At 43.8% G+C, this 20573-nt stretch overlaps 1 protein-coding gene across 1 annotated transcript in view; it reads right to left on the reverse strand.

The window, feature by feature from the left end:
* The window catches only part of ANXA13 (annexin A13), a 50677-nt gene that overhangs the window by 23465 nt on the left and 6639 nt on the right, over window positions 1–20573 (reverse strand). Inside the window, exon 3 of the mRNA XM_042924236.1 lies at window positions 3557–3632. Coding sequence (XP_042780170.1) covers window positions 3557–3632 — 76 coding nt within the window. The remainder of the gene's footprint in view (window positions 1–3556; window positions 3633–20573) is intronic.

The raw sequence follows: 20573 nt of genomic DNA on the forward strand, positions 1-20573 counted from the left end.
TCATATAAGCAGTCTGTGCTGCTGAACGGTTTCCTGTAAACATTTACAATGGTTTGAGGCACTGGGGCCAGTCCCCAGTAGTTCTGGGAAAGACTTTTTAGAAAACAAGAAGGAACCTCTGCCCCAACTGTACATTGGACACTGCAGAGTAATTATACAGTAGAGGTCAGGCCCAGGGTGATAATTAGCCTTGGGGGTGCCAGAGGGCCTCCTCGCTTTTGCACTCCCAGCAATTTTCTGGGAGGAGACAGCTGAGTTTCAGCAGGATGGAGGCCGCTGGGTGTGAAACGCCCTCTGCTTCACACCGGGGGCCCATGTGCCACGTGAGTGATCTGAGTGGTGTGTGGGCGGCGGTGGGGGTCTCCGCTTTCCCCACAGGCCCCTCATGCCAGCCCCAGGGGCCTGGCTGAGCTGCGGAGGGGGGGCAGGCTGTGGGCTTCCCAGTCCCTCAGTGTCTCCTTTGAAAATGGGAGTGCAGGGAAGGCAGGGGAAGCAACGAGTGGGGGAGAATCTTGCGTGGCAAGGAGGGTACTTGTCTACTGTGTTTCCTGAGGCTCCTATAATAATCACCACAAACCCTGTGACTTAAAACAGCAATATACTCCCTCACAATTCGGAGGCCAAACGTGTGAAATCATGTCGGCCACACTCCCACCAGAGGCTCCGGGGTCAAATCTGTGCCTTGCCCGTTCTAACATCCGGAGGCTGCGGACAGTCCCTCGCTCGGCATCTGGAACATTGCTCCACTCTCTGCTTCTGCTTCACGTGGCCTCTTCCTGAGTGTTTGCTTCTGCCTCTCTTGCTCTCTCTCCTTTTAAAATCTTTATTTATTTATTTAAGTAATCTCTGTACCCTGTGTGGGGCTTGAACTCAGAACCCCGAGATCAAGAGTCTCGTGCTCCACTGACTGAGCCAGCCAGGTGCCCCTCTCCTGTCTCCTTTAAGGACATTAGTCAATGGATTTAGGGCCCACCCAGGTAATCCAGCTTCATCCTTTCTCAAGTCCTTAACTTAATTACTTCTGCCAAGATCCTTTTCTCAGTTAAGGTCACATTCACAGGTTCTGGGTGGATATATCTTTGGGGGGAGCACCATTCACCCTGGTACACTCTCAGTAGTAAAGAGCAAAGGCCACTCTGGGGGTGGGGGTGCTCTTTGCTGCCCATACTGATCTAATTGGCTTTGTGGGGATTTTGGATCTGAGCTTATCCTTTAAAAGGAGCAGATTAGCATGTAATGAGGGCCAGAGTCGTGCTGAGACAGTGCTGCCTTCTGCCTCAGCGCCTGTCTGCAAGGAGGCATTATTAGCCCATTCTGCAGTTGAAATGGGGCACCAGTAGGTAGCAGAGCAGGGGCTCAAACCCAGGTCCGAAGTTCATTCCCATGCCTGGTGAGGGGAAAGGGAACTGGGCTCAGGGTTACCAGATCCCAGTTCTAGGTCTGGTTCCACTCCGGTGTGTCTTGAGAAGCGTTAACCTCTGTGGCTCTCAGATGGACTAGACCTTGCTCCCAAAGCGTGGTCTCAGGATCTACGGCATCAGCATCACCTGGGAGCTTACTGGAAATGTAGGATCTCAGAAACCACTCGGAGCTACCAGTCAGAATCTGCGTGTTAACATCCTGGCGACTCAAAAGCACGTTACATTTTAGGAAGTCATGAACTAGAACTAAGGTAATCTTCATGGCAACTTTTCCTTCAGAGAGACTGTTTCTGTGTTTCTTTGAGGGAGAATGACAAGCATCCTTTTACATTTCAGAAAGGATAATGGGTGTCGGGTCCATACGCTGTCAGGTTTAAGGCATTCTCTTCAGAGAATAACCTCTGAGCCTCAGCATTCTCTCTGTTAAGTTGTTATAATACAACTTTATAGGGTTGTTGAAAGGGTTACACGAGGTGATGTGTATGCGGTGACCAGCTTAGCACTTGGCGCATAGAAGGGGCTCTACAGCAGTAATCAGCACAACAGTGGTCCCACCTTCAAGCCACATCCAAAAGGGAGAAGAAAACACTGGGTGGCTTTGGCACTCAGTAGGTACTCTATGTTGAATGCACTGAGTGGCTAAAAGCACAGGGATGTATCACTAACTGCAGCTGAGTTATTCCCACACCCACTTTGCTCCTGTCTCCAACCCACATCCAGGTGTCAGGACCTCACTTGAGAGGCAGCAGGGAAGCACCTGTGAGGCTGGCTCAGCCACTCAGTAAAACTAAGAACTATAAACATCCTGCCACTTCCAGGCAAACATGGCTCCCGGCAGCTGTTGTCCAAATACAACATGAGCCAGGTCAGGATATGAGCAAGAAACAGCTTCTCTCTGCTGAGCTTTTCTCTGATGCCCCCCCAAACCAAGCAAGCTAGTTGTCATCCTTCATTTCCAGCTCCCTCTCCCTCTGATTTATTCCAAAACACTTACTATATAGAAATCCCTTTTACCACTCTCCTACAGGGTCTTCTCCAGCCCCAGCTCCCTTGGGACTTCTCCAACATTTCTTGGGCAAGACAGACTATTCTATATTCAGATAGTTCCTTATGTTGAAGCGAAATATGTCTTCTTAGAACTTAGTTCTTTCTGTGGAGTCTCAAAGAATTTACGGTCATATTTGTTCTACCACAAGTACCCATTCCTAGGAAAGTAAATCTTCACTGATTTACTTCTAAGTAAAAATCTAGCACTTGTTTTTGCAAAACAATATGCCAAGTGAAAGAAGCCAGACACAAAAGGTCACACACTGCATGATTCCCTTTAGATGAAATGTCCAGAATAGGCAAATCCATAGAGACAGAAAGTAGATTATGATTGCCTGGGCCTGAAGGGAGGGGGGAGTGGGGAGTGGATGCTAATAGAAATAGGGTTTCGTTTGGGGGCAGTGAAAATGTCCTGGAATTAATAATGATTGTTATCGATCCTGTGCATATACTAAAGCCCAGATTTCTGGGACTAGGAAATTTTTCATCAGTGATCTCCTTGGGTCTCAGAGCCTCTCTTCATGGTCTTATTCCTAGATGCTCTTCCCTTCATCTTACCTTGTTACTGGGGTTACCTTATTCCTGATCTCTTTCTCAGTCTCCTATTCTTGGCTATGCACTTACCTGAGGCATTGATGTAAATAGTTTCCCTGGCCTTGACCCTTGATTCTTGACCTCGGCCACTGTTTTATGTTTACTCGATCTACTTCTAGATGCCATTCCAGATCCCTAATCCAGCTTTCATCAGACCTAATGCCCTACCACCTCTCATGAGAGGGACCAGAGAGACTTGGATGACATTAGGATTGCATAACTACACTTCTCATGAAGTTTCTTTCACCTTAAGGTCAGATTCAATGTCATAGTATCCAGTTTTTAACTATCCTATTGGACCTTGAAAAGCATTAGGATCTGATTATAGTTTGGGTATCTTTTACAAAGAGAACCCTAGAGGTAATTAACTTGGGTTAGTTCGGAATGTACAAGATCAGTGGGAGGTCATCTTCCTAAGATCATGGGAAAGTTGGACAAGAGATCAAATATAATCAACTTCAAAAGTAAATTTAAAAACAAAATAGATTCCATACCCATTCCTTTGCAGGCTTTGTTCAGCATTTTGGCATCCTGATCCACATCAAAACCTTGATGACTTCTCGCTTTGGCCTGGAGAAAATAATTGAAAAGGTGAGTGGACTGGACAATATGGGCATTCTTGAATTATCTCTGGCTGCTGTTGGCAGCTATTTAGAAGATGAAGAAGTCATCCAAATGAGGGACCAGCTGCCACTTTATACATAGGTACATGCGGAAATCAGCTTGGGAAACTCTGGCCCCAGAGAGATGACTGGTACTCCTTGGAGCCAGCTGGCCTTGGATGACCACTGAGAATGGGCCTCTCTGTTCATAAGGACAATCAGCCTGGCCATCTCTGGGTTGAGACATTTGGACATCAAGCCTACCTTTGTGTGACTGCCTCTGAAACAGAGAATAATACAGTGGGCCAATGTCCTGGAATGCTGGTTCTACCCTCTTGTCATGAGACACAAGTGTGTCTAGGGAGTAAGTGTTGCCAGGCAGAAGCTGAGGGTTCTAAGATTTTATGACAGATGCATCCATTTGGTGACCTGGGCTAAAGCTTTGCCATCCACACAACGAGAGACATAACATTTAGTTTGCCAGAGACACCTACTGACCAGAAATAGCAGAGTTACTGGTTTTTACTGTTCCTCGGGGAGAGAAAGTTCTGTTCGTATACTAAGTTAGGGCTTCTCCTTTTACTTCAGTCATTGGTATAATAGATGCACTAATTTGTCCACAGCTACCTAAGTCTATGTTATTATTATCTGCTTACAATTTTTCTTTCAGCTGACTTAGCTGGGTTTTACTTAAAGTTATTTTTAAAAGGAAATTTTCTATTAGCACTAAAATGGAAAAACAATATTGGTTGCCTAAACAAAAGCAACATAAAAATAAATGCATCACTATTAAAAATTTAAAGATGTGAGGTTAATTGCAGTGACACAACTATTAGCTTTGAACCTACCCTGTGTTTTTGCAATTCTTTCCCTTTCCTCACAGAGATTATCTTTGATGACACGTGTCACTTATTTCCCACCCTTCAATGAAGGAGTGATCATGCTACTGTCTACACCACCTACCCAATTCCCCTCTCCCGCCTTTCGTTTTCCTTGGCCCCCATTGGGAAGGCATAATAAACCACATAAAGCACAGTAGACATATTGTACTTATTTGTCTGGCATTGCTATTCCTTTGGTGGAGGGCTTCCCTTTCCCCCATTTTATGTGTTTTCACGGGGGCTGTCAGTCATGAGGCTTGAGCCTCCTTGTCCCGCCCTTGGGTGGGCACAAACCCTGCCACTCTGGCAACTGTGACTGGTTCAGGAGTAGAGTATAATCCAAGCAGTAGCAGAGTCTTTTCTTTGGTTGATATTGAGATAGAGAGAGAAAGAGATGTCTTCTGACTGGGCTTGTTCAGCTGAAAGAGTGAGTCTAGGCCTGCTGGTTGCCATTTTATCCTCTGCACGAAGGGACATGAGTTCAGAGTGAAGCAAGGCAGAGACAAAAAGAGTGGAAATATGGAGAGAGAAAGAGAGACTGAATACCACTGTATAAATCCTCGGACGCAGCAATGCCTGTTTCCTAGCTCTTCCCATTTTCATTAATGAACTACGACTTTCTCGAAGTTAGTAAGTTGGGTTTCTGCCCTTGCAACCAAAAGTGTTCTGAGTAATATCCACAGAATAGAAGAGGGCTGACTTCTAGGCCTTTCTTAATAGAGATTCATGTAATCCTAGAGCCAAAGGGATCTTCTAGGGCCGCCAGTCATCTCTCTGCCTTATGGGATCCCTCCATTGCACAGCCCATTTTGAAGTATCTCTTTCTGAAGCATGCTGGGAAGGGGACTTACATCTCTTGAACACCTGCCACATGCCAGACAATTTCTTCGTTTACAGACCTTTCTTCATTATTAACCCGGAAGAGTAGCCATTAGGAGTCTAAACTTACAGAGAAGGACATCAGGCAGGTTAAGTAAGGAAGGTGTCTGAACACTTGCGGGATATCGGCAAGCCCAGCATGGTTTGCCTCCTAAAGCCCATGCTCTCAGTCCCATGCACCATCCTGCCTCGTGCTCTAAGTAGGATGGGGGCCTTTATGTGCAGCATTTTTTTCTTTCCAAATCTCTTGTGTGGTGTGAGAAAGCTATCTGGTGCCACTGAAGGCTTGCTGGCAGGACCATCGACAGAATTTTCAAGGCTCAATGCAAAATAAAAATGTAGGGTCCTTGTTCCAAATGGATTTAGAACTTCAAGATGGTGACATCAGAGCGTTAAAGCAAGCGCGAGGCCTTTCTGAGTGCTGGGTCTGTGCACCTGCACAGGCTAACACTATGGAGCCCGTCCTGCCTGTTGATCAAGTTCTCTGAGTGTGGGAGAGTGGCAAATGGCAATCTCAGAAGAGTGAATGGTGTCTTTGCTTTTCATTAGAAGGATTTTGTGGAAGGTTCGGGGAGTGAGGTGCCATTGAACCAGAGCAGCACACATCTCCTCTTAATAAGCTGTTCATAAACCGTTCTGATGTCATTTGAGCCTCATCAGGGCAAAGAATCTGGTGGGACACTTATATTTGCCCCACCTCACGTAAATTGAAACAGAGGCACAGGGCTCTGTGAATAGCTAGGGAGGTTGTGCCCTGGCTGAGGGGCAGGGGGGCTGGAGTCCAGCTGGGATTACATTTGCTAAGCCAGCAGGGCTGCTTCTCCCCCAGAGAGACACATTTTTTCCTCAGTTGCACAGAGATGCAGCCAGGACTTGCAGAAGCCCTGTGGAGACTTGCTTAAGATCCCCTGGCCAGGTGATGGCTGCGGGGGAGCCAGGGGTAGACTCGTTCTGTCAAGTATGAAGAGACACTTCCGTCCTTCATCCCCTTACTGTTTTAGTGAGGTGGGTCCTTGATACAAAAATAGAGTTAAAGGAGCCAAAAATAAAGGGGGGGGGGACCCTCTGAACATATCTAGTTTATCCAAGGCCAAAAGATGAAGTGTCATTTAGTCCCCAAATAACAGTGATATTGGGGGGGTGGGGGTGGGGAGGGCAGTGGGAGAATGTTGAACTACACGTTAGGAGCAAAGATGACGTGGAGACAACTTTTTCTTTTTTGCTTAACTGAACATGCAGCATTGAGCTAGTGAGACCCTGTTGGACTTCCAACCTATAGAACTATAAGGCAATACGTTTATGTCATCTTTAAAAAATTAGTGTACAAGTCTGCATCTGACACACTTCAATCTGCCATCAAGGCAGGTGGAAGTTAGGAGTTCGTAGGTTCCTTCTAAGGACCACTCTTAGCCATGTTGGTTATCTTTCCTAATCCAAAGAGTCTTGTTCCTCATAACAGCAGGCTATTTGATGTCAGAATAAAGAGATCACATGATGGGACTTATTTAAAGGCAGGGAGGGAGGCGAGAAAATAGGCTGTTAGGAATTTCCCCCTCTGCGTGGCTGGGACTGCCTCCACAAAGGACATATTATTCATCAGTGCCACCCAGTGTTGATGCAAGGGGTGTCCTTGGCTTGTTCTAATGAGCTGGGTAACCATCTTCTCTGGAATGTATACGGAGCGGACATTCCACCGTTCATTGTTCATTGTTAGTGATCCAGGCAGCTGACTTTGGGACCTCAGGCCCATTTGCCCATCAGATTTCATTTTTGAAACCTGAGGCCATGGAGCAGAACTTCCACATAAAGCAGGTCTGCAGGAATATGAGTCAGGCACAAAATGAGGGTACAGGGGACTCCAGTATGAGGACAGATAGGACTGTGATGATTTGAGCAAATACACAATGTTCCACTTGCTTTCAACTTTAGGCGAAATAGAGGCAGAACAACATTCCTTTTTTGTTTTCTTTTGATTTGTTGTTTAACAGCATTTACACTGACACTCAAGGGACACATTAAAAAGACAAGATGTCAGATGTTAATAAAAATGATTATAGAAGTCTGGGCTTTGAGCCCACATGAATCCAAGTTTGAATGTGGTTCTATCCCTTAGCAGCCATGTGAACTTGGGCCAATAACCTCTAAGTGATCATTTCCTCACCTGTGAAATGGGGGCAATGTCTGCCTTGTAAGATTTGAGGCTTATGCGAGATAACATTTCAAAGGCCAGATAGATAAGGAGCCACAGAACTGCTAATTTTTCCCTCTGCTTCTTTGGGCCATCTCTTGGTTTTTTGCCTTACAGTGAGGTTAGGTTTTCAATTCTGCATATTTCCACTTGACAAGTTTGAAAGATTTACGTCTATCTATCTATCTATCTATCTATCTATATCTGAGAGATGTCTTCCAAACTTGAGATTGTAAGATGTAGATCTATCTCTAGTGCTCCAAACTGTATTTGAATCCCAGAAATAATTGCTATTACTCATGTGACCTTCGGCAAGTTTGGGAGCCCCTCTGTGCTGTGGTTTTGTCATGGCAAAATGTGGCCAACAATAGTGTCCACTCATAGGTCTCTTACGAGAATTTAAATGAAGTCATTCATACCAAACATCTAAATGAAGCGTAGCAGAGAGCATGTTCTTAAAAAAATGTAAAGGATTAATAATGGAAGGCAGATCAGCAAAGAACCTTCTAGAATATTTGAAACCGTCTCCTGCTCACAGGGTTTCTACCTTGTAAATGGCACTCTAAGGACTGGTTTTTCATTGATCACCTGCAGTTTGGATCTAAAGCTCCAGACACATATTTCACACCAGGCAGTGAAGTCGTTCACAATTCAGGCTGCACGGAGTCAGGTGACCTGGGATGACACCCAACACCACATTTTGTTAACTGCCTCATTTGATTAGTGTGATAATTGGCACCTCATGGGGTGTGAGGATCTCACTGAGATACAGCCCGGGGGGGGGGGGGGGGGGGGGGTCACTTGCCAACGTACCAGTCAGGCTCACAATGGGAGCGAATACCATGAACTCTACAAGAGGCACTGCCTGGTGCAAAAATGAGCTGGGAACTTTCCGTCTTGTTTTTGCTTGCTTCCTTCCTTCCAGCATGTCTACCTGTCACTTCTCTGTGTCTCCATGTTCCTGCATCTTAAACAAGGAAATGAATGATCCATTTTTCTGGAAGGAGGAGTTATACAAAATGAACTGAGATGCTATGAACCTGGAGGCAGAATGAATGCCGAAAACACCCACTCTGTGAAATGACTCAGAGACTGGCCAACTTCAGCACATCGAGTGCCTAGGAGGGAGGTTGGCTGTTGTACCAATTCAGATACCACATCCCCTACCCTGCCCCACCAGCCACAAGGGCCAGAGTGGTGACACAGACAGCCGACCAAAGGCTTCTCTCCTGGTCCAGGTCAAGGAAAGCTTAACTCTTGGGATCAAAGGGAACATTTTAAGAAAATCTTCCTCTAGCTTGCAGCAAACTCTGGGGATGGAGTTTGTGAAAATTTAGCTGAGGGATATGATTGGCAGACTGTTGCTATGTATTATGTGGTAACCAGGATGTTCCAGGACCCAGCCTTAAGCGCACTCCTATTTAAGGCCACTCCCACTCATCAGTCCTGGTGACCTGATGTATTTGAAGAGCATCAAGACTGGGAAATAAGAATATACTTCTCACGAGAGACATGGGAATTAATTAAAAAGCAATATGCCACAGGCAAATTAGAATCTCCTCTGAATGGTTCCTCTTCTCTGCCCGCTTCCTTCTTCTTTCCGCCTCTTTTTTTCCTCCCTCCCCTTCCTTCAACAGACAAGTAGTGAGGGTCTGCTGTGGGGCCAGCACTGCCCTGGTGAGGGGGACTTGATCAATGAAGTGCAGGTCTTGTCCCCAGGGAAGTAAACATGCAAGCAGATCAATGACAATTCCGTTTATAATGGGGCATGCATGTTGGGTGCAAATCGCTGAAAGGAAGAAGGGGAATTTTTAGGGAGAAGTTGACATTTGTGCTCGTTCATGAAATATGAGTTAGGCAAGCATAATACATACGTATGTACATACACACATATATACGTACATACATACATACATACACAAATAAGGAGGGGTGACCTGCCACTGAACTACTGCAGAACGGACATGATTGATCTAAACAATACACAACGATGTAATGTGGACTTGGGAGTGGGACCTACAGCGTTCAATTATGCTTTGCTCCTTACCGGTTGTACGACCCGCGCCCCAGGCAAGCTGACCCATCTCTCTGAGCCTTTGTTGTCTCAGGTTTAAAGTCGAGGTGCACCTGTGCATGGGCAGCGTGAGGTTTGGATGCAGTCGTGTTGGGGATGTAGTGCCAGGTTACAGTGAGCACTTGGTTGGTGGCACGTAGGAGGTGCTCAGTGACATAAGGATGTAGGGGTCATTTGTAAGCCCTGAAGTATTATCAAAATGTAACGGGAGTGGCATTTTGTTTGCTCTTTCCAGTGCAGTTCCCCAGAAGCCCTGGCTTGCTGCAATTTGCTCGGTAAATATTTGAAAGTGGTTGCTTGGTATCCAGGCTCTGAGACAGGAGGACTCTCAGGAAGCGCTGGAGAGCAGAGGGCTCATTGTTACACTGATCTCAATGGTGTTGCTTTTGGAGCCAACATGAAATCAGGAGGAGGCTGAGGAGGTTAAAAATGAGAGCCAGGGGGCGCCTGGGTGGCTCAGTCGGTTAAGCGGCCGACTTCGGCTCAGGTCATGATCTCGCGGTCCGTGAGTTCAAGCCCCGCGTCGGGCTCTGTGCTGACAGCTCAGAGCCTGGAGCCTGTTTCAGATTCTGTGTCTCCCTCTCTCTGACCCTCCCCCGTTCGTGCTCTGTCTCTCTCTGTCTCAAAAATAAATAAACGTTAAAAAATTTAAAAAAAAAAAAAAAAAAAAAAAAAAAAAAAAAAAAAAAAAAAATGAGAGCCAGGATTAGAACCAGGTGGTGGCCTGGGCATTTTAAACAGGAGCAAGGTGGAGGCAGGCAAAGGTTGTGCCGGGGAGAGCCTCAGACATGCCTGAATTCTGCCCAACATAAGCAGTGACCGTTGCCCCTGCTAGTTAATGGTACCTTGAGCCAGTGCTGGTGATTTGGGCTAAACCTGCATAGATTTTAGTCGTTAGAGAGTTAGGGAAACTGAGGTCCAGTTCGGGAAAGAGACTTCTTCATGGTCACATTGGTATCCATCCCCCCAAAGATGTCTACCCTTGAACCTGGCATGATGCTATTTTTCTCTCCTTACCCTTTCTAAGCGTCTCTTTTCCATCTGAAAGATAACAAGGTCTTGGGGGTTGTTACAAGGATATGCATCAAACATACTTGGCGGGAAGCTGGGCACATGGTGAGTGTTCAGTGTTATTTTTATTACTTCCTTCCATCTTGACCTGATTCCTATGGAGTGTTGAATGAGCCCCTGACATGTTACTTTGTGTGGCACCTTTAAAATAACTGATTACATAATTTCGTCCTAAATCAGAAACCATTTTGTACTTAACAGATAAGTAGTAAGCTGGGCCAAGCGTTGAAGAGAAATTTAAGGGATTAACACTTAAAAATGAGAATGACAGCAAAATACAAAGCACTTACTATGTGCCAGGCACTGGCCCAAACAACTTAATCCTCACAAAAACCCTATGAGGTAAGCATTATTACCTCCTATTTTGCAGTTGAGAAAACCAAGAAACAGAAAGGTTAATAAGTTATCTGAATCACACAGTTACTAACTGATGGAATTCAAACCTACACAATCTGGATCTAGAAATTCCACCATTGGCTTCTCATTAACTAATTTTTTTGTCTCTTTCAAAATTATTATTTTTAAATTTAATGGTAGAAAATCTCAGTCCAACCCTCAGAATGCTAGTATTTTATAGATACGCCAGCTAAGACCTGTGATTTGTCCACTGATCAGGGAAGCCAAGGACCCCTTGCATAGCTGTGAGATCAAGAAATGTTCTTGATGAGACAATAGGAAGTGAAGTGGAAAATGAAGGCCAGCTACCACTATTTGCAAGGCAAAATGGATAGCCTCTCCCTGTGAGCAGAGCAAAAGTGTAGGAAAGGCACTGTTGTCAAATTCTGCTCTCAGTATCTTTTTGAGTCAAATGGAATCATGTGTTCTGCTTTTCATTTGTGAACTAAGACTAATACCTATGTAGCAAAACCTTGGGAAGATGAAATAAGACAATGTGATTCATTATAGCATTATTCACAATAGCCAATACAGGGAAATAACCTAAGTGTCCATCAACAGATGAATGGATAAAGAAGACGTGGTGCGCACACACACACACACACACACACACACACACACACACTTACACTTACACACAAAATGAATATCAAGCCAACTTACAGAAACAGAGACTAGAATGGGGGTGGGGGAGAGGGGAGATGTTGATCAAAGTGTACAAATTTCCAGTTATAAAATGAATACATTCTGGGAGCCTAATGTACAGCATGGTGATTATGGTAATAATACTGTACTATATACTTGAAAATTACTAAGAGAGTAGATCTTAAATGTTCTTACCACAAAAAGAAATGGTAGTTATGCATAATGCAGGCATTAGCTAAGGTTATAGTGGTAATCATTTTGCAATATATAAGTGTCTCACATCAACACACTGTTTACCTTATATTTATGTGATGTTGTATGTCAATTATATCTCAACAAAGCCACATGAAAATATATTGTGAGGGTTCTGGGCAGGGAGATTTCATTATGATGATCCAGAGCTGGCAGGGGAGAAATTGGCTTTTCTGCCCTTCTCTAGCAGGCTGTCAGGACACCTCCTCCTTTTCTTCCTCCTTCCCCATCTTACCTCAAACCTTCCTGTTCCCTGTTTACTAAAACATCTTGCCCTTTGAGTAGTAGAGAGATCATAGCTAAGGGACTGTGGTGTGCCAAGGGGTTGAAATTTAGCAGAGGCAGTCTGAAGACAGAAAAGCATGAGGCCAGCAGGATGACCAAGGTTTCCAGCATGTTTATTCTTAGGGGTGACTGCTTTCCAGCCTGATAAACTGTCACATGTTTTCATAGGTAAAATTTCATTTCTCCCTACCTGCAGGAATCTAGGCACACTGACTGCAGATTTACCTTATTAGGAAGGGTCCATGAATGTTCAGTGGGGGAAGAAGAGGAGGGGTACTGCAAGCAGGCTCCTCACTGTAACTTCCCGAGTCCTCAGAGGGCCAAGGGGTTTGGGGGTTGACGGGCCTCATGCTCCTCCATTTCTTAAACACCTGGTTGCCCACTGTTGAGTCCACTGGCAACAGTGGAGAATGTATCTACTTAAGGGAATTTGCTGAAGCTATATCTCCTCTCTGAAACCACTTATGACCCTCTTGGGAAAGATTGAGGACTTTCTGCCAGTTGGGCCTAAGGTCGCCAACTGATTGCCCAAGACTCAGGGTTTCCTAGGATGTGAGATTTTCAGTGCTGAGACGTGATGGTTCCAGGCTAATCAGGATGGTTGGTCACCCAAGCTGGAGCTGACTTTGCAAGCTTTCAAGAGACAATTGTGTGCATCTCTTTCCAACTCTGTGTTCAGTGAGGTCATGTTGGTAACTTGAAATCAGCTGTGATTTCATATTCATACTATGGAAATTGGCTCATGGCACAAATTGGGTTTTTGTCCTCCCCTGCCCCAAGAGCTGGTTGTGAAACATTTTCTGGCACACCAGTTTCTTTTTTGTGCTTATACTCCATTCTAGAGACATCTATCAGATCTTCTTAAGATACATTATTATATTTATTCACTAATTTATCTCCCTCCCTAGATTGTAAACCTCTTGGAACCAAGAACCATGTCATATTCCTTGTCATATCCAGCACCTACCATAATGCCTGGCACATTATAGGCACTTGGTAAATGTTTACATATTGATGGAAGCTCATTTGAATTCTCTGCAGCTATAGGGTATTTCTCTTCCCTTCTAGAGGCGGAAGAATCTTCTTCCTTTGTATGTTACAGAATATGCCACATCTCTTTTCCTTTGCATCCTGGCCTCACTCTAGTTTGTATCAATGTCAGGGGTCAGTGGCAAGAGCGGGGACAGAAGAGGGGGAGAGTGGAGTTATCCAGTTAGACATCTTGAACTGATAATGATGTCAAGCCTCCTAGGGTAATGAAGCAGAGAGAATGATAAAAGGAACAGTAAACTTAACCAGGACACCCGGGAGAGCTCAACTGGACCTCACCTGGAGGCTTAACAAGAAACACAAATGGAAGTGAATGCCTAAGGCTTTTAGGTCTGGAATAGTTTGAGCTAAATAGAATTTGATGCTCTTAGACTTAAGACCTATGGAGGAAATAGTGGACTCTGAGGAAGATGCCCTGAACACAGATGGATAGCTTTTCAACCCTGGATACACATCAGGATCATTTGAGATAGTTGTTTTTTTTTTTTTAATTATTTGAGAGAGAGAGAGAAAGCAGGGGAGGAGACAGAGAGAGAGAGAGAGAGAGAGAGAGAGAGAGAATCTTAAGCAGGTTCCTTGTTCAGTGTGGAACATGATGTGGGGTTCAATTCCATGACCCTAGGATCATAACCTGAGCTGAAATCAAGAGGTAGACATTCAACAGACTGAGCTACCCAGGCGCCCTGAGATTTTTTAAAATAGACAAATGACTGAGTCCCAACCTGATCCTATTAAATCAGAATCTCTGATGTAAGTATTTGCAAAACTTACTAGATAATTCCAACGTGAAACCAGGGTTAAGACCCACTGGTCTGACAGAAATTAGAAACTTTCCCATTGACATCCCAATGAATCAGAAAGACAACTTAAAAATGTGCTGAGGCTTTACACAAATAAGAAATCCTAGCCTTTGTTAAAGGAGCCAAAGATAAAGGGAAGAGGTTTATCATAGATTCTGAGGGTAGAAATTCAACCCAGGGTTTTCAAAATGGGTGACATGGAACACTGAATGTATTAAAGCCTGTTGGACTTTCAACTGAAAAAGGAATTCTTTTTAAAATTCTCTCTCCGTTCATCATATTGAGTCATTCTTTGCCTCGTGATAGTATGTCTTTCACACTCTTTCAACCCAGAGATTGGCAAACTATGGGCTATGGTCAAATTCTGGCCCATCATCTGTTTTTATAAATAAAGTTTTACTGGAACATAGCCAACCTACTCATATACATTTAGTCAAAGGCTGCTTTCACACTTCAGTGGCAGAGTTGAATAGTTGTAACAGAGGTTGTGTGGCACACAAAGGCTGAGATAATTATTTTCCCAACCCCTTCTCTTCTTTATGCAAATAGATTTTTTTAATCAGAAAACAGATGACAGAATCTGAGCCTTCAGCTGGCAGTAGTATTTAGTTAGAATTTAATATAGTCTTTTTGCCTTCATTTAGTTATCCACATTTATATCAACTGATAATTGATTTTCCATTTATGATTCTAACATAAAGTTTCTCTTTAAGATTAATTTTTTATGTCACAAAATGAGTGAATTTAAAGAAAAGAGATAATAGAGCTATTAGCAGCATAGACAGCATATGTGTTTGGCAACATTCATGAAAGTCATATTTAAATCTGAAGTTTGGGAAACATTGAATGTATCCAGTCCCCTCATTTTACAGGTAAACTGAGGCCTAATTGTTGAGTCATCTGCACAGGGTCACTTACTTGCTTATGGAAAAATCTGGAGCCCTCCCTCTCAGGACAATGTTCTTTTACCTCTCACTGGTTACTCATTTGTACTTTGAAACTAATTAGCATGAATGCAAAGTATTGTACTATTCATGAATTCAGAAACAGAAAGATTCTGGCAACATTTCCACGGGCATGTTTAGTAGACATTGATGGGCAATTTGAAACACAACAGAGGGGCCATTCACATCTTTAAACATGAATCTTGGGTGATAGTGGCATATTGTTTCATTAAGTTGATTGTTTCTTAGGCATGGTTTCCTTGGAACAATACATTTGACTTTTTTTTTTAAATCTTGCTTTTTTGTTGTTGTTTTAAATCAAAATCTACTTAAATGCTTATAGAGCAAAAAGGAGACTACTAATTAGAAAAAATATATATATTGCATTGTACTCTGTGGGGTCTATTTAAACACAGTTTCAATCGTATAAGAGTATTTGGTATTTCACCATGTACTTATTGTTCTATTAGCATTCTCCATGGTCACAGCAAAGCTGATTCCTCCATTCTTAGACCGTCTGCCCACTTGGACCCTTTCAGAGATCTGTTAATCGAGGAGGTCAACAGGATAGCCAGTCAGTGTGTAGGAAGCCTGAGAATTCAGGCTAACCTTAAAAGGTGATAAGAACACATAGAACTGTTACACTATTGATCTATCCTTTCAGAGATGCAATTTTAAAGTGACACATACGAGGGGCACCTTGGTGGCTCAGTCGGTTAAGCGTCTGACTTAGACTCAGGTCATAATCTCATAGTTTGTGGGTTCAAGCCCCACATCAGGGCTGTGTTGACAGCTCAGCGCTTGGAGCCTGCTTTGGATTTTGTGTGTCTCTCTATCCCTCCTCTGTTCATGCTGTCTGTCTTTCTCTCAAAATAAATAAACATTTAAAAAATTTTTAAAAACAGTGACATGTATGAAATATGTGTTTGGCCATCATTCTAAATGGATAGGAATATTTGCATCATTTGGCAAATAAGTCTGAAAATAGAAAAAACATCCACTTGAATCAGATCTTGATATGATTTACATATGTATGCTGACTGTGTATTCTTGAAAAATGAGTGAAACTTTTCGGGTTAAAATAAATGACCTGTCTTCTAAACGTGGGATTATCTATATGTTGGCATTTTGAGAACACTTTTAATGAAGATTGATATTGTTAGATCATTTTCCAGAAAGACAAACTTTCTCAGGCTATGCTTTCTGTGTTATACATTGAGTTAGTGTGAGTTGAGTTGGCATTATGCATTGAGTTGGTGTGATACCTTGAGTTGGTCACCTATCAAAAGGTGACTAGAAGGTGGGGACCTGACCTTAAGGAGATCTGACCTTAAGACTCTCCAACATCTAGCGCCCTAAGGTGGTGGGCACCATCGTTTCTGAAGGTACTGACAATATATTCAGAAGTACAAACAATGTGACTGGCCCACCATGCACTGAGCTCTGATATAGGGAGACTATATGGGGCAGTCCTTTCAGGGACTACACTCAGAGGAGAGGTGAACAAATGGACTCATGATTGTTTCAGTCAGTGACTTTTCATTGAGCACTGCTCATCTGGGCAGGAAAACTTTGCTCAGCTCAACGGCCTCAATGCTGGATATTTCTGTAGAGAAGCCTTTCTCACTCTGGCCATCAGAGTTACTTATGGATTAACAGTCTTTTAGGGGGAAACCGCTGCCCCTCGCCTGCTGTTGTCACTATCAGGAGGACAAGGGTCAATCTTGAAGATGGGTTGGCTCTACCCTGTGATAAGAAAGGCAATCAGTGTGAGGGAATATCTAGGCCAGAGGGGCAGGAATACATGGTTGCAGGTAGAAGTTCAGTCAGATAAAGACATTATGGGGTCATCTCCTGCCCTATTGCCTTGCTTTCCCTAAGGTCTGTGTCTCAGAAGCAATTCTGTCTCTCTGGGGACATTTGGCAGTATCTAGAGACATTTTTTGTAGTCATAAGTAAGGGAGTGCTACTGATCTCTAATCCTAGAGATCAGCGATTCCTCTAAACCATCATATAAGGCACAGAACATCCCCTCACAGAAGAATTTTCTGGTTCCAATATCAGTAGTGCCAAGATCTAACATGATGAGTGTCTACCACCCTGGCCTAATGACTGCAACAATGCTATAAACATGTTTCTTTAAAAGGTCTTGAGAAGGCTGGGCTTCTGGTGCAAATGGCACATAGGTACTGACAAAGGCAAGGTCCCCAGTGACAAAGAGCGAATTGCTGTGCTTACATAAAAGGGAGGATTAGAAGTGGACCATGATGTCTTTCTTCCTTTAATTTTATTTCAAAGAAACTAGATGACAAATCTGAAAGGTAACTAGGTAACTAGGAGGAAGAATCTGACTTAAAGTTGGTCATCATCCTGTCATCATCCTCTGTTCTTTGTCTGCATCACAGTTGTAGGCTTCAGAGCCTCAGCTGGAAGGGGCCTCATCAGGCAGCCTCAGCTGACTCATTCTTAGGGGCCCTTTAGTATTGTGGTGGGCTGGACAGCTTAGAGCTTCTACTAGAGATAGAATTACATGCCCTGTATGGAAACAAGATTGCATCCTGGGGGAAAGTGACTGCTTTGAGGTTGTCCACAGATTGTTTTGGGAGTCAGAGACCTCTAAAGAGTGTTAAACCTCCAGATATCCAATTACTGCTGTATTGCATCAATGAAAGTGAACTTGGAGGATAAGGTGATTGTGGGGAGATGATGGTCATTCCTCAACCATGAAAGGAACCATGCCTTCAAGAGTTATGAAAAATGAAGCACTTTTCTCATTAGAAAAGAACTGTCCATTTCCTTCTTCTATTGCCAAAGGCCGTTTTTCTGCCAATTCAATGAGAGTATAAACTTGGGATTCATTGCTTGCAGGAAAAAAAGAAGCAAGTGTACTCTGGGGTCCTCAAGAGTCAATGATAAGTGGGTAGACGGAATTGGAAAGAGAAAATACTGGGGGCTGAGCTGGGTCATTACAGCATTGAATGGTGCTGTGTAAAAGGCATAGCCAACAGTATGTGGACAAGTTTTGATTTGCTAAAAAGGAAACAAGGTAAAATAGCTAAATTTGCTTTGAGCAAATTTCTGTCTCCAACAGAATCAAAACAATGAATGTTATTCTTTCCCCTGGTAAGAGTTTAAATATGCATTGGATCCAATCCTATTAATTACTTCTTTAAAATTCTTTTAAACATTTTAATCTTCCTTTTCATTTCCACCACAACCATCCAAACCCCCATTACAGGAAGGGTGAATTATTTGACTGCCTTTCTGTCTTATCTTTGAGTCATCATTCCCTTTCTATTTCAGTCCATCCAATATGGCAGCAGACACAGCAGTAGTAATATTAATAAAAATCATAGTTATAAGAAAGCAATATGATAAAGCAATATCCCCAAGCCCCAAGGATTGGTAAAGCCAACCTCTGCCACGGTGGCAGTTCAAGGATTAGGTACATGACCCAAGTCAAACAGAATTTTTCCCTGACATGCTATAGAAACTTAGGGGGGGAAAAAAACCCCTCTTTTCCTTGATGTTGTTAACGTGGAGCTACGTGAGGCCATGGCCTTCTCTGTGGTGCCCAAACTATCTGTGGCCATGCCTCCCTCTCACCAACAACTTTTGCTTCCCACACCACTGGGGAAAAAGAAAAGGTTCATTTTCAGTGGGAGAGAATGAGCCCAACATGTAGAAAGAAGGAGAGAGAGCGAGAGAGTGAGATTGAGGAAGAACGTGCTAGTTGACAAGATGATATCTCCAGCCCCAGGGATGAATCACGATTCATGGCTGTCCTCTTCCCCTCGGCCAGTGATTGGTCTAGGGACAGGCTTTTGACCAACTCTGACTAATGAGATGGGATGTGATGCCTGCTTGGGGGCTTTCCAAAAAGATTATTCTCAGTGCTAGGGGAGTGGTAAGAAGAAACGTACTTTTTTCTCTGTCCCCTTCCCTCTTACTTGTGATCCTATCGCGTGTGATCATGAACTTAAACACAGACCACTATCTTGTACCCATGAGGGGAGCTGCTGCGAACACATCAAGGGTGGCAGAATGGAAAGGTAGACATGGCATGTGTCCTTAATGATGTGACTGAACCACTCAACCAACACTGGAATCCCCTCCTTTCAGACTTCGTGTGAAGGCTAATAATTAAATGTCTTTGTTACTTAAGCCACTCTTAGTCTTGTAGTCTACTGCTTGTACTCACATACTGACTTGAAAACAAAACAACTATGAATTTGTGCTCCTCAAATTACCTCAAGTGCAGCCTTCTCTTTTGAGTTTCAGATCCAGCTACCTGCTAGGTGTTAAACCCAGGTGTCCCATGGATATCTCAAACTCAGCAGATCCCAAAGCCAAATTCATCCTCGCATTGAGCAAACTTCCAGTTTGTTCTATCCCCAGGACGCACCCCATTCATCTGGGTACATAAGCCAGGTACCCAAATCACTCTGTAGTCCTCCTTGTCCCTCACCTACCTGTCCACTTAGCCAGTTACATCTATTTGACCTTCCCATCAGTCCTCTTCTCTCTGATCCCACTGCCACTGTTTAAGTTGGGAACACAGGCTCATCATCTTTCTCCAGGGCTACTGCCTCCTAAGTGTTTCATTTGCCTTTGGTCAGGAATCTCTCCAAAACTTTCTCTACTAGCTTCTTCTAGCATGGTCCATCCAAAGTGCATCTCTGACCTTGTCATTCCCTTGTCTGAGATTAGTTATGGCTCCTCTATTGCCTAAGATACTAGTTCTCAAAGTGTAGCCCCTGGACCAGCAGCATTAGCATCATCAGGTAACTTGTGAGAAATGTAAAATTTGGGGCCTTGCTCTACTGAATCAGACACTCTGCAGATAGGGCCCAGCTCTCTGTTTAAACAAACCTTCCAAAGGAATCTGATGTATGTCGTTTAGAAAACACTACTGGCCTAAAGCAAAAAAAAACCCAATTTCCTTGGTGTAGTAGGTTGAATAGTATGCTCCCCAAATGCGTGTCTACTTGGAACCTCAGAACGTGACCTTGCTTGGAAATAGAGTTTTTGCTGATGTAATTAGTTAAGAATCATGGGTGAGATCATCCTGGATTTAGAATGGGTCCTAAATCCAGTGACTGGGGTCCTTAGAAGAAGAGAAGTAGAGGGGAGGGCCATGGGAACATGGGAACATGAGATTGGGACTCTCCTGCCCTGAGCCAAGGACTGCAATGCCTGGGGCCACCAGAGGCTGAAAGAGGCAAGAAAGAATTCTTTCCTACAGTCTTCAGAGGAAACGGTGGCCCTGCTAACACCTTGATTTTAAATCCCTAGACACCAGAACGTTGAAAGAATACATTTCCATTGCTTTCAGCCACCCAGTTTGTGGTCCTTTGCATATTAGCCCTAGGATACCAATACACTTTGCATAGCAAACAAGGGCCTTTAGGACGCCCCTGTGCATCCGAGTCGCTGCTCCCTGA

The sequence above is a fragment of the Panthera leo genome, chromosome F2, assembly GCF_018350215.1.
Source record: "Panthera leo isolate Ple1 chromosome F2, P.leo_Ple1_pat1.1, whole genome shotgun sequence".
NCBI lineage: Eukaryota > Metazoa > Chordata > Mammalia > Carnivora > Felidae > Panthera > Panthera leo.